The sequence below is a fragment of the Cucurbita pepo genome, chromosome 9 (assembly GCF_057944985.1).
Source record: "Cucurbita pepo subsp. pepo isolate OVF chromosome 9, ASM5794498v1, whole genome shotgun sequence".
In the NCBI taxonomy this organism is placed as follows: domain Eukaryota; kingdom Viridiplantae; phylum Streptophyta; class Magnoliopsida; order Cucurbitales; family Cucurbitaceae; genus Cucurbita; species Cucurbita pepo.
In genome coordinates, this window is record NC_141806.1 from 12,969,801 (window position 1) to 12,981,594 (window position 11,794).

The 11,794-nt window shown below is 37.4% G+C and overlaps 3 protein-coding genes, 1 non-coding gene and 1 pseudogene across 7 annotated transcripts; 4 read left to right on the plus strand and 1 right to left on the minus strand.

The window, feature by feature from the left end:
- Nucleotides 1-760: 760 nt before the first annotated feature.
- LOC111802588 (protein S40-6 pseudogene) lies at nt 761-1,890 on the plus strand (annotated as a pseudogene).
- A 283-nt stretch (nt 1,891-2,173) lies between these two features.
- Nucleotides 2,174-2,258, minus strand: LOC111802776 (small nucleolar RNA SNORD25). Its single transcript, XR_002816311.1, has one exon. It is a non-coding gene; the product is annotated as a small nucleolar RNA SNORD25 (small nucleolar RNA).
- A 3,886-nt stretch (nt 2,259-6,144) lies between these two features.
- Nucleotides 6,145-10,530, plus strand: LOC111802457 (uncharacterized). Of its 4 annotated transcripts, none has more exons than XM_023686833.2 (8): nt 6,145-6,381; nt 6,485-6,774; nt 6,865-7,620; nt 7,713-7,903; nt 8,605-8,811; nt 8,926-8,986; nt 9,094-9,602; nt 9,817-10,530. In XM_023686833.2, the coding sequence occupies exons 2-7, from the start codon at nt 6,550-6,552 to the stop codon at nt 9,577-9,579; spliced, it is 1,926 nt and encodes a 641-aa protein (XP_023542601.2). In that variant the 5' UTR covers nt 6,145-6,381; nt 6,485-6,549; the 3' UTR covers nt 9,580-9,602; nt 9,817-10,530. The 4 variants fall into 4 exon arrangements, with proteins under 4 accessions (XP_023542601.2, XP_086983319.1, XP_086983318.1 ...); XM_087127193.1 differs by having other exon boundaries at nt 6,485-6,744; nt 9,960-10,530; XM_087127192.1 differs by having other exon boundaries at nt 6,146-6,381; nt 9,960-10,530.
- Nucleotides 10,531-10,534: 4 nt separating this feature from the next.
- On the plus strand, nt 10,535-11,032 carry LOC111802153 (ATP synthase gamma chain 1, chloroplastic-like). The gene has a single exon (XM_087126626.1). It carries the CDS (start codon nt 10,535-10,537, stop codon nt 11,030-11,032), a length of 498 nt encoding a protein of 165 aa, XP_086982752.1.
- A 34-nt stretch (nt 11,033-11,066) lies between these two features.
- Nucleotides 11,067-11,413, plus strand: LOC147791331 (ATP synthase gamma chain, chloroplastic-like). The gene has a single exon (XM_087127194.1). The coding sequence runs from the start codon at nt 11,268-11,270 to the stop codon at nt 11,403-11,405; it is 138 nt and encodes a 45-aa protein (XP_086983320.1). The 5' UTR covers nt 11,067-11,267; the 3' UTR covers nt 11,406-11,413.
- Nucleotides 11,414-11,794: the final 381 nt, after the last annotated feature.

The window sequence follows — 11,794 nt, forward strand, 5'->3', positions numbered from 1 at the left end:
CCGCCACGTGTCTATCCCTCTCACCACGTGGACCGTGGGTCCACTATCGACCCCACTTCACGGGCTGAGGATGTATTAAACCGACGTTTATCGATAAATCCGAAACAAGGGAAAGAGCGTGTGATTGTGGTAATAATTAAATTAAATTAAATTAAATTAAATTAAATTAAAATTATATGATATTATTAAATATATGTGTCTCATGTGGGCCCCACCTCCTCCACGTATTCTGTTTGTTTGACTAACTCTTAAGAGTCTTCAAATTTCCCAACATGGTTGATCAAATCTGATCATGTTAAATCGTACGGCTCCAACGCCGTTTCCCTTCCCTTCCTTTTAGGTTTCTCATGCATGTGGTGAAGCTTCACTGTGAAGCTGACTTCACCAGATCATAACCCACAAAGTTTCCCATCTCATATCTAGAATTAGAAAGTTCCAACTCCGAACCGTCGTTTGAAGCCCACGCGCTTCCAGAAGTGCGTCAGCGTAATAACACATCTATTCTCATTTATTATTTTTTTTTTGAAAAATTAATTATCATATGAAAACTAAAAAGTGTTCAGTAAATTTAAATTTTAAACCTTCAAAAATAAATTAAGTCAAATGAAAATTATTTAAATTATAATTCTTTTTATAAATAAAATCGAAATGAAAACGAAATGAATATCAAATTCACATGCAATTCAAGTGACGAAAAAAACGCTATATAAATAATTCTCAAATCCGCGAACCAAAACTCACCTTCCTGTGGGCTAATTTTCGTAGTTCTTTGACTAAAAAATGCTTTAACGTCGCCGGAGAGTCGTCGGAATGGCGAAAGGACGGAAGTTGGGTATAAACAGGAACGAGCGGTTTCTCGGGAGCTATGGAAATGGATACGGTCAAGGCTCCAATAAAGGAGATGAATCATCGGAGTTTCGTGAAGAAGATGTGTGGGCGATGATTGACAACAGCAATTCAACCAACGGTGAGGATGAGAGCATGACAGTAAGAAATCGCCGGAGATCAACGCCGCTTGATGAACAAAGCGTCGGCGGAGTTTCGATTGCTTTTCAAGACTCCAACAGGCCGGCACGTGGACGCCACTTAGCGGCATCGGCTCCGATGAACGTGCCGGACTGGAGCAAGATTTTGAGGGCGGAATCGGTGGAGTCACTACCGGAGATGGACGGAGGAGGTTGCTACAACAACGATGAGACGGATATGGTTCCGCCGCACGAGTATTTGGCGAGGGAATACGCGAGGAGCCGGAATACTGCGGCGGCGACATCGGTTTTAGAGGGTGTCGGGAGGACTCTGAAAGGGAGAGATATGAGGAGGGTTCGGGATGCGGTTTGGAGTCAGACCGGGTTCGATGGTTAAATGAATTTAATATTTTTATTGGGGTAGTTTGGGCAGTGATTCGGACGAGTGGACTCACTGAAACCAAGTCGACCGGTCCGAGTGAGCCCAAACATAATTCTTCCTTCAGTCAAACTCTACGCTTCCAATATTATATTATTTCTTAGCTTCAAATAAATAATTTTAAATCAGAATATATTTTTATAATAAAAAAGTATTAAAAACGACATTTTTGTTTTGGAAATGAGTCAAGGGTAAAACGGACATTATCCACGAGAGACTAGAGAAGAACAAACCAAAAATGCTTTTAATGGATGGCTACTGTAGATGGTGACACGTGGACAGCACATCCCACCTTAGCAGCAATTAACCAAAACTGGCCTCTTTCATGGGCTTTTTGGTGATTTCAACGTGATTGAGACCCATGGGCTATCCATCACCCGTCTTTTCGCCCCGACATTAAGCCCATACCAATTTAATGTCTGTTTCGTTGAGTCAGGATGAACTCAAATGAATCGAATTAGGGTTTATGTTGATTGTTGAACAAGATTGGATTCAGTATTGAAGAAAAAACGGATTAGATAGAGATAGAAAAAGCTAAAATTCCATATGATCCATTAATATGGAGAGAAAGATGCAGAAATTTCTCTGGTTTTTCCTGGAGTTGTTTCAAATCAAGCGTTGAAAGAACGATTCCAAATTAATGGAAGAAACCTTATAGAATAGGGAGAAAAATAGATTGATTGGATCCTGCCTCATCGAAATGAAAGCTGGATTGATTTCCAGATTTGAAAAGGCGAGTCGAAGAATTTTCGTAATCGGAGTAGAGTGAATAAACTCAGTCCCTTAGATGTTCATAATGGATTGCGATCATATTCGCAAATCATTACAGGTCTGTTAGGCTCATCACTGTTTAAACATCACTCCGAATCGCAATTCATTTCAACAGGTGTGGAGATAAACAAAATGCATCAAGATCGAAGTAAGAATGGAAAATCATGTAGTTACTCCCGTGATCTCAAATAGTAATGAACTGGAAGAGAATTTATTGAAACAGGATGTAACACACTCGATGTTGCTTCAAGGGAACGAGTCAAATGGGAACTGATTGAATCCACATTCGCCAGATGATGAAGCATCAAATCGGTATAAAATTAGAAACAATTCAAGCAAAATCAGATAAATCGTTCCAGAAATCGTCAAACAAACAACTCACAGACTCCATCGAGAAGAAGCGAGGAGGATTTGTGTAAACACTTGCTGAGGAGGAAGATGATGGTTGTGAGGTGGGCGGGGAGCCCATCGGGTCTTAAACAGCAGCGAGGCGGCGGAATCGCACCAAGAAGGTTTCGTTGTTGCCCTAATTTGCTGAAGGGCGTTCAAGGAGAGCGCAAAATCAGCCGTCTTGGTCAATAGTGGGCCGCCCAATCACTGGACTACGACATGTCGTCATTCTTTTTTTTTTTTTTTTTTTTATTTGGTTAGGCTTAATGTTTTATTATTAATTTAGTATTTTTCTTTTTATTTTTAATATATATATAAATGAAAATTCATGCGTAAATAATAAAAAATTGAAGGACAAATTGAACGGTATAAAAAAAATTAGTGTCAAAGGTTGGGCCAATTTCTTATGTCTTCTTTTTTCTGGTGAGTTATTTCACAAAAACTTGTTATAGTAAAGAAGAAGGGGAAACGAGCACACTCGGAATAGCTTATTACAATGGAGAGTTGTATGATATACTCGGAAATGATGAATCTCTCCGAAAAAAAAAATCTACTGATTCTCTTTTGATTGCTTGTGTTAGACGAACACGATTCTCCACAATGGTATGATATTGTCCATTTTGAGCATAAGCTCTCATGTATTTGCTTTGGGCTTTCTCCAAAAGGCCTCGTACTAAATGAAGTTAGTATTCCTCACTTATAAACCCATGATCATTCCCTAAATTAGTCGATATGGGACTTCCATCATCCAACAGCTTGGGCCATCGATGCAATGATTTGCTTCGCGGCGTTTAGGGTGACCCAACAACCCAAATGAAAATATTTACTACCCATTTGACTTTTATTTTTTATTGTTAAAAATTAAACTTATTCACTCGATAATAATTTTTTTATTTTCTTCAAAAATTTATAAATGAACGTAGACCGTGAAAATATTTGTTAAAACCATCACACCTAAAGTATAAAGGGTGAGGGCGAATCTGTTCAAATGTTATGATGCATACGTAAACCGTAATAGAAAACTAAATATTTTTAAGACGGGATTTTAATTTCCTCTTAAAAACTATTTTGTTAGTGAAAGTACCATTCTACCCATGCCAAACAGCCACCGTACTCAGACACTTAAGGAACAGCCTTGTCTTTTCATCCGAGGTGGAATAGGAATCCAAGGTTAAGCTTAGTATTCCCCTGACACAAAAATAAATAAAGAATAAAATAAATAAATTAAGCATTGCACGTGAGGTTCTTTTTTTTTTTTCATCGGCCCCCACTACTTTTAATATTTGCACGTGTGCACACATTTTCTATAATTATTTCTATAATTATTTCTATAATTATTTCATGTCTGTTCTGTTGCTCCAAAAAGTAAAAAGCTATTTCTTCTGACACGTTTAATATATTTTACTCACAAAATGAAAAATAAAAAATAAAACACATTTTTTTATTATTCATAGTTTCAAGTACTATTTTCAACGCACAATAATAATAATAATAATAATAATAATAATAATAATAATAATAAAGTATTTATTCGTCTTTTTTATTTCTATATTTGTGAAATTTTTTATAATACTTACCAATTAAACATTTTAAATGAATTTAATTTTACCCTGAATTACAAGTGATAAATATTTTGTATTATATTTTAAAATTAAATTCATAAATGCTAACTTCTACTTCTTATGTAATAATTTTTTTTAAAAAATATATATATATTTTTTAAAATATTGATCTAAAATTTATGTGTAGAATATTAAAAAAAAAAAATACAATTTTAAAAAATAAAAAGGTTTGTGTTTATTGATCCCTAAATTAAAAAAAAAAAAAGATATATTATTTTTTAATTCACGAACCTGCTTGATATAAATGAAAAAGTTTTGAGTTATACTCGACATAAACTTTAATTTTATATCTAATAAATAGTTTATTTTAAAAAAATTATGTCAAAATTCTATTAGATACCAAGCTTAAAATTTTAGAGTTGGTTAGACATAAATTTTAATTATATATATATATATAGTAAATGAATTATTTAAAAAAAAAAAAATGATACGACAGGCATCTAACATAAAATACAAAAACGTTAGACTATAAAGTTCTTATGATTGAGCGGCTCACATGGGAGATGTACCTTTGTAACAGCCTAAACCTATCGCTAGTAAATATTGTTCGCTTTGGTCTGTTACGAATTATCATCAACTTCATGGTTCTAAAACACGTTTGCTAGAGAAAAGTTTCCAAATCGTTATAACAAATGTTTTGTTTCTCTCTACACTGTAATTTTATACGTGATCTCCGAATATTTAATTAGCATTTTTTAAGATTTAAAAATAATTGAGTGATAAATTTGAAAATTAATAATATTATAAGTAAAAAATAAGAATCCAAGAAAAGGGCATTGAAGTTAGAAATGAGAGCTGTCTCCTTCTCTTTTGAGTTACGCCTCCAATAAGAATCCCCTTGCAATTACAGCTGTTTGCCATTTCTTTTAATTTTATTTTAAAACCCTTATTTAATTCACATAAATAATTAAATAAATAAATAAATAAATAATTAATTAATTAATGGTTATCACGACCCTTACACAAAGAACATATTCTTCCTAGGCGGCGATAGACTAAAAACATTTTTTAGATTTAATTTAATTTAATTATTCGAATTATGAAAAAATTAAACCATAAATATTAAATCGGATAATTCTCGAGTTATTATTGATTCAAAAATTTATTTTGTTTTTAATAAAACTACCACGTAAATATATAAAATATTTATTTATTTATTATTTTCTTAACTGTTGAATTAAATTTTGCATCAGTTTTAAAAATTATTATCTTCAATTAAAAAAAAATTATGGAATTATATAAAATCATAATAAATATTTGTATACATAATTGTATCCCATAAGAATTATTTATTTATTTATTTATTTATTATTTACTCTGTCTAAAAAAATTTTAATTTATTAAATCTAATTATCAGACGTCTCAAGTCTCGATCTAAATGGCTTGAGTTGGGTTGGGTTGATCTGGTTCTTTAGTTTGTCTTTCTTATTTTTTTCACTAAATGTATACTAAACCGCCCTATGGCTGATCGACTATTACTAGTGATTTTAGCTTAATGTAGGCAAGTTGCAGCCTACCATCCGAACTGAGGACGAGTTTTTGAAGTAAACTCTCCCTCACAGGATCATGACCCTTCGTCCTCACCATTGTCACACGTGTGTTGCCCAGGGCACAAGGGGCACGATGATTTGACGTCATTCTCACCTTCGTTCGACTCATCAACAATCTGCTCAGGATTCTAACCTCAGCGGTTGGCAACTAAACACGAGGGTTGCCCTCGTAGCGAGACTTAACCCAACACCTTATGCACGAGCTGATTACAGCCATGCACCACCTGTGTGCACATTCGTGAAGTATTTATTGATTGATGTTTTGACAACTCGTTAAATTTTATCGTACAATACCAAAAACACATAAACATCAATAAGATTGGTACGAAATTTAATATCTTATTCTAATAAAAACTTTAGAATAAGATATATAAAATTTAATATAAAGTATTTTATTAATAGGCGTGGAAAGTAGCGATGTTTTTGTTTTCTCTTTTTCTTTTCGAAGGCAGCGAATGAATTTTTGGCATTTTGATACGCAATTTGTGACGAGAGAATAATGCCACTGCACATGCTGTTGCATGCCATTTACTTCCCTCTCCGTAGGATTCATCGGCGATTCATAGGCGATTCGTAGGCGGTTCATCACTCATCACTACCACTGATTTTCCCCCTTTTTCCTCTTTTGAATGATCTGAGATAGTGTAAATTCATCTCTATTCAATTGATTTCTACTGCATTTTGCTTCTATTTGAAGTTTAATTCATCTTCTGAGACGTTTCTCCAGCCTTTCGATGGTTTTTGTAGATCGGTTTCTTTGATTTAGCATTTTAGTTCATTTTAGGGATTTTTTTTCTTTTTTTTTTTTGTCGATGGTGGAGATTCAAGCTTGTGCAACTGGTTTGGTTAATCCGTCGGCATTATGTGCTGCAATAGACCAAGAATCCAAAGGGGAGAATATGAATGTTATTTCTCGAATGGCGGATGAGTTACACAGAGAGAGACAGAGAAATGCGAAGTTAATGGAGAGAATATCGTTTCTGGAAGCTAAATTGTTACAGGAAAGAGTTAAGGATCCTGAACTTACTGATGAACTAGTATGATTTCTCAGTTTTAATTTCGTTGTTCTTTTTTTTTTCATTCATTTTGTTTCACGCGCTCAATGGCCATTTTCACTTCCATTTCAGGGCAGTTGTTCCAAGCGGAGAAGCTTCAAGAGGCTTAAAAGAAGCAAAGAGGAAGCAATAATGAAGGATGGAACTCAGTTTTTGTCCCCAAAAGAGGTAAATCTAGAGGATCGATTGGTTAGTTGGATGAGTATGGATGAGACACAGTTTGTGCATTATGAAAAGTTAAAGGAATGTGATAATACTGTAGATTGTGTTGATTCAGACGAAACTGATAATGAAAATGAATATTATCATGAGGAGAGTGAAATCCCTTTTGACATCAAGGATTGGGAAACTAATGGGAATTCAAGGAGTGTCAATGGTGTTAAACAAGATATATATCATGATTCGAATTCGGAACGTATCGAGAATCAATCTGGTGCTGAAAACAAGCCAACATTTGTAGATGATCAAACAGAAACTAAAGAAACTGGAAAAAAACTGGAGCCTAAAAGTGAAAGGAACGAAACCGAAAACAGTGAACTGTATGATCGAACACGAAACATCCTGGGATCTGGGAATAATGTCGGATTTGGAAGTGTATCATTGCAAAGAAAGCCTCCAAAGTTAGCGTTCTGTCCTAAAGAAGTGAAGGGAATTATTGAATCAGAAGCTTTGCTGCAGAGAAACGCCCAGTCTCATACCATGAGGAAAATAATAGTGTTTTCATGTCTTGGTATAAGGCATGGCTGTGAAGAGATGTATGAGTTAGACTTCAATCATTTCAGTATTATAAGGAAAGGAGAGCCATTCATTTCTCCTCAAAATCCTGGGGTAAGCAGCTCAAGATTTATTGTTGTATGTTCTGGAAATATCTTGTGTTTCGCCTCGTTACGACGTTAACTTTGTAGTTTGTTTGATATTAGGAGCATGTGTTGTATGAGAATCCTGGTGTGAGGAGGAAGATTTTGTATCCCAACAGGCACCACCCAACACTATGTCCTGTTCAAATACTTGAAGAAGAGAAAGCAATGCGACCATTTGATGTTAACTGTCCTTCTTGTTTATTTCTCTGCATCAAATATGGTGGCAGGACGAGGAATCTTCCGCAGAATGAGTAAGATGATCATTTGTGAGAAGAGCACCGGTCGTTGTTTGAATTTCATGTAAAACATATTGACATGAATTGCGAAATCTCACATTGGTTGAAGAGGGGAACAAAACATTCCTTACAAGGATGTGGAAACCTCTTTCTAGTAGACGCGTTTAAAACCGTGAGGCTGACGGCGATATGTAACGAGCCAAAGCGGACAATATCTACTAGCGGTGGGCTTAGGCTGATACAAATGGTATCAGAGGTAGACACCGAGTGATGTGCCAGCGAGGACGCTAGGCCCCCAAGGAGGGTGAAGAGGGGAAGAAGCATTCCTTATAAGGGTGTGGAAACCTCTTTCTAGTAGACGCGTTTAAAATCGTGAGGCTGACGGCGATACGTAACGGGCCAAAGCGGACAATATCTACTAGCAGTGGGCTTGGGCTAATACAAATGGTATCAGAGGCAGACACTGGGTGGTGTAGCGGGGATGCTAGGCCCCCAAGGAGGGTGAAGAGAGGAACAAAGCATTCCTTGTAAGGGTGTGGAAACCTCTTCCTAGTAGACGCGTTTTAAAACCGTGAGGCTGACGGCGATACGTAACGGGCCAAAACGGACAATATCTATTAGTGATGGGCTTGGACTATTACATGAGAAAAAGGTTCCTTTAATAGCTGTATTCATAGCTGTTGATTAACTTGAAGATTGTCACTGATTATGCACAGGTATGTGAGACAGCGAATGGGAAGAAACAAGCTCAAGTCTTTTGGGCCACTCATGTGCAGGATGGCTAGGCTGGCTAATCCTCGCAGTGGGAGCTTTTTCTTCAAAGCATTGGGCATTACCCTTCTCTTCATGGCTGGTTTTCCAGATGACCTTGTCCGCAAAGAAACCAAATACCGTAATTTGGACTTGCTTCAGAAATACTACAGGTATTGCTATTGCAATGGAAGTAGCAGGAAAAAGAACATAGAAGCATTTTATGAACTTTCACTCATAATTTATAACTACAATGCTGCACTTCAGCTATGAACTTTATTTTGCAGGACAGACGAGGATGCCGTAGGCGAGGAGCTATTTCTTGCACGCTCGACAGCCGACAGCAATGTGAGATCATATCCCCTCAACTCAGAGTCTCTGAACTCATGTTCAGACGCTCTGATTCTAGAATTGCATCATGAATTTAAGACCTTGACACAATTTGTTCAACACAGGATGACAAATTTGTTCAGGAGCAGCTAGCTGGAAATACCATTTCAACAAAATCAAGGGGGAAAAAACAAACTAGCACAAGCGAACAGCCTGGTTCTTCAGATAAAACAGCACCCCATTTGGCATCATCTATAGCATTTCAGTCACTGCCATCTCCATCTCAGACACCAATTGAGAGCAACCATCCAATTTCTTCATGTGCTGTGGCCTCCTACCAAAACCAAAACCCCCTTAATTATTTCCCACCAAACACGTTCGTTCCTCTGATGTATTGGCCGCCTCCAAACTCATTCAATCCAGGGCTCTACCCTTCAGCTTATACATATCATTCTTTTCCATATAGTGGCAATTTTATCTCCTTCAATCAGCCTCATTGCAGCTTTCCCTGCAGCCCCTTCATGCCAAAAGCCATGGAAGATGCAAAGAATGAGGATTTATCAGAAGAAACGGATAGTAATTCTGACACTACTTCAAGCAGTAAAGATTAAGACACAACGACAAGCAGTAAACGGTAATCCGTCTCCTTTATAATATACTGCTTTATTTTAAGGTTCCATATCAGTTATTCCCTTACTTTTGTCTCTCTTTGAAAGTGGGTAAGCTGATGACCAAGTTTATTTGTAGCATTTTCATTCCTTTTAATGAACTTTCACTCATTTTGATAAGTTCTTGTTTAAATCAAGATGAAAATCATCAGTTTTAGGTGTTCTTATACTTTCTTGCAGTTGATTTCCTAAATGAGAAAGCAGCCTAGCATGGATTAGGCTCTTACTGTTAGGATAAATGCTCAAAGTTTAGACATGCATCTAGAGCGGGCTTGGTTCTACTTTAGCCTATAATTCAGTGTAGCTTGTTGGCAATATTGCAGTGCTTCCTGATCTCACCCTTTGTGCCAGTGAGAGGGTTGTTCTCAGAAAGGATGGCAATGGCTCGTGAGAATTCCTTACCACGGACCCACGGACCCACTTCAGGACACTTAGTTGTTGTCCAGAACCATGGGTTTACCACGGACCTACCATTACTAAGTGAATCAAAAACTTGACTCCGGCCATCTCAACTGCCCAAATCATTATCCTTAAACCTCATCCTCCCTCAGTTCTCTACTACACTCGTTTCTCACTTGTTTCTTACGAACCAGAACCACCATAGCCAATGAATGAAGATAAATCTTTACCCCAACAATAACTCGAAACCTTCTTTGCAGCCCCTCTTCTCCGCCAAGCCAGACCTCAGCTCCCTCCCCGGCAGCTAGACCATGTCCTGCTCAAACCTCACAATGTTGGTGTCCCCAAAACCCACCGTCTCTGATGCATCCTCCCTTTTCAGCTCCCTTTCCAGAGCTACGCAGCTCGTTCAATATCAGTTTCCCCAGTCCACTGCGGCCTTCGGGAGCTCCGAGACCGTATCGATTCCGTCAAGAACACCCAAAAGATCACTGAAGCCATGAAGCTTGTCGCTGCAGCTAAAGTCCGCAGAGCTCAAGAAGCTGTCGTTAATGGAAGACCCTTCTCAGAGGCCTTGGTCGAGGTCCTTTACAACATCAATGAACAACTCCAAACAGAGGACATTGACACTCCTCTAACTAAAGTTAGACCCGTCAAGAAAGTCGCATCGGTTGTTGTCACCGGCGACCGCGGCCTCTGTGGTGGCTTCAACAATTCCATCATCAAGAAAGCCGAAGCCAGAATCTCGGGTCTTGACTACACTGTAATCAGCTTTGGTAAAAAGGGTAACACTTATTTCCTCCGCCGGCCGGACATTCCGGTGGATAAATTCCTCGAAGGCGGCACTTTTCCGACAGCCAAAGAAGCTCAAGCCATAGCTGATGATGTTTTTTCCTTATTTGTAAGCGAAGAAGTCGATAAAGTAGAGCTTTTATACACAAAATTCGTGTCGTTAGTCAAATCCGACCCTGTAATTCATACCCTTCTTCCTCTGTGATGTGAACGGAATCTGTGTGGATGCGGCAGAGGATGAGTTCTTGAGATGAACAACAAAGGAAGGGAAATTGACGGTGGAAAGGGATTCAGTGAGGACAAGCACGGCGGATTTCTCACCGATTTTGGAGTTCGAGCAGGACCCAGTTCAGATCTTGGATGCTTTATTGCCTCTGTATTTGAACAGCCAGATTTTGAGGTCTCTGCAAGAGTCGCTGGCGATTGAGCTCGCAGCTAGGATGAGTGCTATGAGCAATGCCATGTATAATGCTTCCGAGCTGAAGAGGACTTTGTCGATTGTGTATAATAGACAACGCCAAGCTAAGATTACTGGAGAAATTTTGGAGATTGTTGCTGGTGCTAATGCATTGATTTGAAATTTTTGTTGGTTTTTTTTTTTTTTTTTTCTTCTTCTTCTGTATATCTCTATATTATTGATATCATTCAATTATAGAATCTAGAACATATTGGAAGTCTTTGTTCGATTCTTCGCTCTCAATCCACCTCGTTGGTGACGAGAGTGCAATCGAGATTTGAAATTGTCTGATCTGAGAAACCCCCTTAGTGATTGGGGAATGTAGGAGAGAGTGATAGTGATTTCGTCTCATTAGATAAAAAGAGTTGAAAACCAGGATGATATATTTTATATATATATGTATTATTACTTATATATTACACCATCTATGATATGAAAAAAGGGGAAATTCATTTAAAGGAAAATTTTAATGAACGGTAAATTTCATTTCTATATTTGCATTTACAATAA

Coding starts and splice junctions, on each gene's coding strand:
- LOC111802457 (XM_023686833.2), top strand. CDS start 6,550: ATGGTGGAGATTCAAGCTTGTGCAACTGGTTTGGTTAATCCGTCGGCA. Junction 6,775..6,864: donor CTGAACTTACTGATGAACTA/GTATGATTTCTC, acceptor CTTCCATTTCAG/GGCAGTTGTTCCAAGCGGAG. Junction 7,904..8,604: donor AGGAATCTTCCGCAGAATGA/GTAAGATGATCA, acceptor GATTATGCACAG/GTATGTGAGACAGCGAATGG.
- LOC111802153 (XM_087126626.1), top strand. CDS start 10,535: ATGAAGCTTGTCGCTGCAGCTAAAGTCCGCAGAGCTCAAGAAGCTGTC.
- LOC147791331 (XM_087127194.1), top strand. CDS start 11,268: ATGAGTGCTATGAGCAATGCCATGTATAATGCTTCCGAGCTGAAGAGG.